Source organism: Lacerta agilis, chromosome 1, assembly GCF_009819535.1.
Source record: "Lacerta agilis isolate rLacAgi1 chromosome 1, rLacAgi1.pri, whole genome shotgun sequence".
In the NCBI taxonomy this organism is placed as follows: domain Eukaryota; kingdom Metazoa; phylum Chordata; class Lepidosauria; order Squamata; family Lacertidae; genus Lacerta; species Lacerta agilis.
The window spans coordinates 19,805,700-19,809,445 of NC_046312.1; the positions used below are offsets into that span (position 1 = coordinate 19,805,700).

General features: G+C 40.4%; 1 protein-coding gene across 1 annotated transcript; it reads left to right on the plus strand.

Moving 5' to 3' along the window:
* The first annotated feature begins 206 nt into the window (after positions 1-206).
* Positions 207-3,432, plus strand: LOC117041538 (alpha-1-antiproteinase-like). Its single transcript, XM_033140438.1, has 4 exons — positions 207-858; positions 1,269-1,539; positions 1,865-2,012; positions 3,097-3,432. Exons 1-4 carry the CDS (start codon positions 219-221, stop codon positions 3,286-3,288), a joined length of 1,251 nt encoding a protein of 416 aa, XP_032996329.1. The 5' UTR covers positions 207-218; the 3' UTR covers positions 3,289-3,432.
* Positions 3,433-3,746: the final 314 nt, after the last annotated feature.

Consider the following 3,746-nt stretch of genomic DNA (forward strand, 5'->3'; position numbering starts at 1 on the left):
TTGCGCACACAAACAATCTTGCTTTATTTTACCTCACTCCAACCTTAATAAAGGCTTTAATAAAGATCACTATGCATCTAACATTCTGCCAAAAGAAATCAAGTTTTTGAAAATCCTGCCAGAAAGGCATATAAAAGTCGAATGACTCAAAGGCAAGCCATTGCAATGATGGATTTTGAATGTGATTTGTCTTCACAGACGACTTCCAGAGGAACACAATGTCTCGCCTATACTTGTGTTTCCTTCTTTCTGGGCTCTGTGCTTTTGTCCAATGTCACCATACCCCTGACCACAAAGAGGACCATGACCATGCCCATTCTCCTCCGGCTGAAGGTGAAAGAGATCTGCCCTCTTTGAAGATAGGCCCAGGAAATGCTGACTTCGCCTTTCGATTCTACCACCACGTTGCTTCGGAGACCACTGAGAAGAACATTTTCTTTTCCCCTCTGAGCATTTCCACTGCCTTGGCCCTAGTGTCACTGGGAGCTAGAACAACCACGTTGAGTCAGCTTTTGTCAGGACTTGGCTTTAGCCAGTCAGATGTTACCAAACAGGAAATACATGAGGGTTTCCATCATCTCTTACGTTTACTGAACCGCCCCAATGCTGAACTCCACCTGAGCATTGGGAATGCCCTATTCACAGATGACCAAGCAAAACTCCTGAAAAAGTTCTTGGATGATGCCAAACATTTTTATGACACGGACGTTCTCCCGACTAACTTCAAGAATCCTGCAGTAGCTGAAAGTCAAATCAATAGCTATATAGAAAATAAAACAAATGGGAAAATAGTTGATGCTGTCCAGGGTCTTAACCCAGACGCTCTAATGGTTATTGTGAACTATATTTACATGAGAGGTAAGTCAGATGGACTTGTTTTATACACGTTTTGCTTCTTAGATGTTCTCAGTTTAAAGTTTAAAGTTTAAGCTGTGGTTCAGATTTGTTGGTGCTTTAGTCTGGAGTCATCATCTGCCCATTGTGTGAGAAGAATCTTCTCAGACTTCTCATCACAGAGAAGTTCTTTTAAACAATCAGAAAATTGACCTCCACCATTATCGAAACAAATCAAATATATTGTGAGTACCCTTCTCCTGGAAATGAGATTAAGCATTTGGGAACTAGATTAAGAACAGAACTATAAAGGCAGGTATCTCAGCATAGTAAGATGCCACCAAAACAGGAGCTTTTATTAAAAGCTGTGATTATGACAATTAATATGTTGAAGAATTAAATGACCTCTATGCTGTTATTGTTCTTTCCATAAGCCAATTGGGAAAAACCTTTCAATTCTCTGAGTACAAGAGAAGGAGACTTCCATGTGGATGAGCAAACAACGGTGAAAGTCCCAATGATGAACAAAGACAGCAGGTTTGAGACTTACCGTGATACGATCCTGTCCTGCGAGGTTGTGAAGCTCCCTTACAAGGGCAAAGTTTCAGCATTATTTATTCTTCCTGACCAAGGAAAAATGAAGCAGTTGGAAAATGCTCTTAGCAAAGACGTTTTGTTAAAATGGATGAATTCAACGAAATCACGGTAAGTGCGCATGCTATAGTTGAAAGAGTGTAGTATATATTTGTAGGTGTAAATATATTGTTTTGAGTTTGAGGGGTAGTGATAGGCTGTTTAATGACCAAGTCCCTTATAGTTCCCCAAACAGGATCAATCGAGCATAGACGTTGCTGAGACAGGAGTGCATAGATGTTGCTGAGACAGGAGTCCAAACATGCTAGGAATGTGGACATGGGAGAGCACATCTTTGATGGGAATTCTGTCCTGCCATATGACACCCAAAATCTTCCTGGCACATTCCCCCCCCCCCAAGCAATACCTCACTAGCCTCTGGTTCCTCTTTCAACAGGAGAATACAGCTATTCCTTCCAAAGTTTACAATCTCTGGCAACTATGTTATCAAAGGGATCTTAAGAAGAATGAATATTACGGAGGTATTCACAGATCAAGCAGACCTCTCTGGAATTACTGGGAAGCCTGAGCTGAAGATTTCCAAGGTAGGCTGCTCAAAATGCAACAGGTTGATCTATATTTCCTTGCATCCTCCATTTTTCTCCAGAGGTATCTGAAGGTTCAAATGAACCTAATTTGGGATACTTGAACCACAACCCCATCTCTCATGGAGAGGAGGAGCCAAAATTATTTGCTATTGCAGCTATGATGATTAAGAGGCACCAAAATCCCATCTCTCCCTCTGCTATAGCCTAATGGCATGAGTGGTTCTTGATGAGTTTGGGGGGGGGGAGTCCCAATGGAGCTTGTCTCCCAATAGAACTGATGGAGAGACCCTTATGCCCCAGCTCTCTCTCTTCCTTTGGTCATGCTCTCTGGGGCTGATGGGAGTTGGGATCCAAAAACACCAGAGGGCCACAGCTTCCCCACCTCTGACGCAGAATTTTCAAGAGCAGATGATTAGGTACCAGTTGCTTTGCAAAGACTGCAGTTAGCATTGGAGAAGGAGGAGAAATCTGATATATTTACAAGCTTTGTGCAGACAGTATCGTTTATCACATACCTGCTTTAGTCTGACCTGCTCATGCATTGTAGTTGTATTTAAAAAATACTGCTGACTCAGCATATGCTGTGTGTATTGCTGCAGCATAATTTTAAAGTATATTACTAAATATGTGTTTTATGCAGTTATATAAACTTTTGTATTTATCTGTTTATGTGCTGGCTACTTTTGGAAACCTAGTGTTTATAATATTATAGGAGTAATAGGGTAATATTATATATGATGTGTATATGAAAGAAGTGTTAGTATTTTTAGCATAATCAGCCAGGGACAGGGATCTTCCTTCTCATCAACATTAAGGGAGAGAGACCTAGGAAAAATAATTATGGAGAAGATTGACATCAAGATTTTAAGAAAATTCCATTGATTTCTTGAGGTTGACTGATACAAAAAAATGATGCTTAGAACTGGTTAGAGGAACCAGATCAATAGGTAATCAGAGTGAGAAATGACCACATGATGTTGTTTCTTAAGACATTCAATGGATTTGTTTGTTTTGAAGGCCTAGATTTTCTCATGACTGTCAGACACAATCTTGAAATAATTTTTGTTGTATTTCTTTGCAGGCTATTCACAAAGCTTATTTAAATGTCCACGAGAATGGCACTGAGGCTGCAGCTACTACTGCCATTGAAATGGTTCCTACCTCCCTTCCTCCCGTCATTAATTTCAATGGCCCCTTTATGATGCTGATTGTTGACGAGGAAACTCGCGCCATCATATTCATGGCAAAAGTCAATAATCCTACTGTGGCATGATTGCTCAACTTGTGTTGTAGCACAGAAAACACGCGGTTTCCAACATGAAGCATGATTGATAAGATGCTTTTAGGTATCAGAGTGATTACTATCACATGTTCCCAAACTGAACAAATAAAACACTGATTGAGTTGTCTGCAAAATCACTTGGCGTTTTTCTTTCTTTTTTCACAATTTTAAAAATATGCTGTTTATTTTAAGTGTGCTCTTTAGTGTTCACTCCAAGTGGTTCCTTATTTGTGGAATGCACTCCCCAGGGAGGCTCACCTGGTGCCTTCATTACGTATGTGTAGGTGCCAGACAAGACATTTACCGGTATATGCCACTCATTGACTGGGTTGCCCCAGCCACTCTGGGTGGTTCCCAACAAAAAATATTATTTTATTATGTATGTTGTATTCTCATTTTGTATTTTTCTCTTGCAAACCACCTTGTGATTTTGGGATGAAGGACAGTAC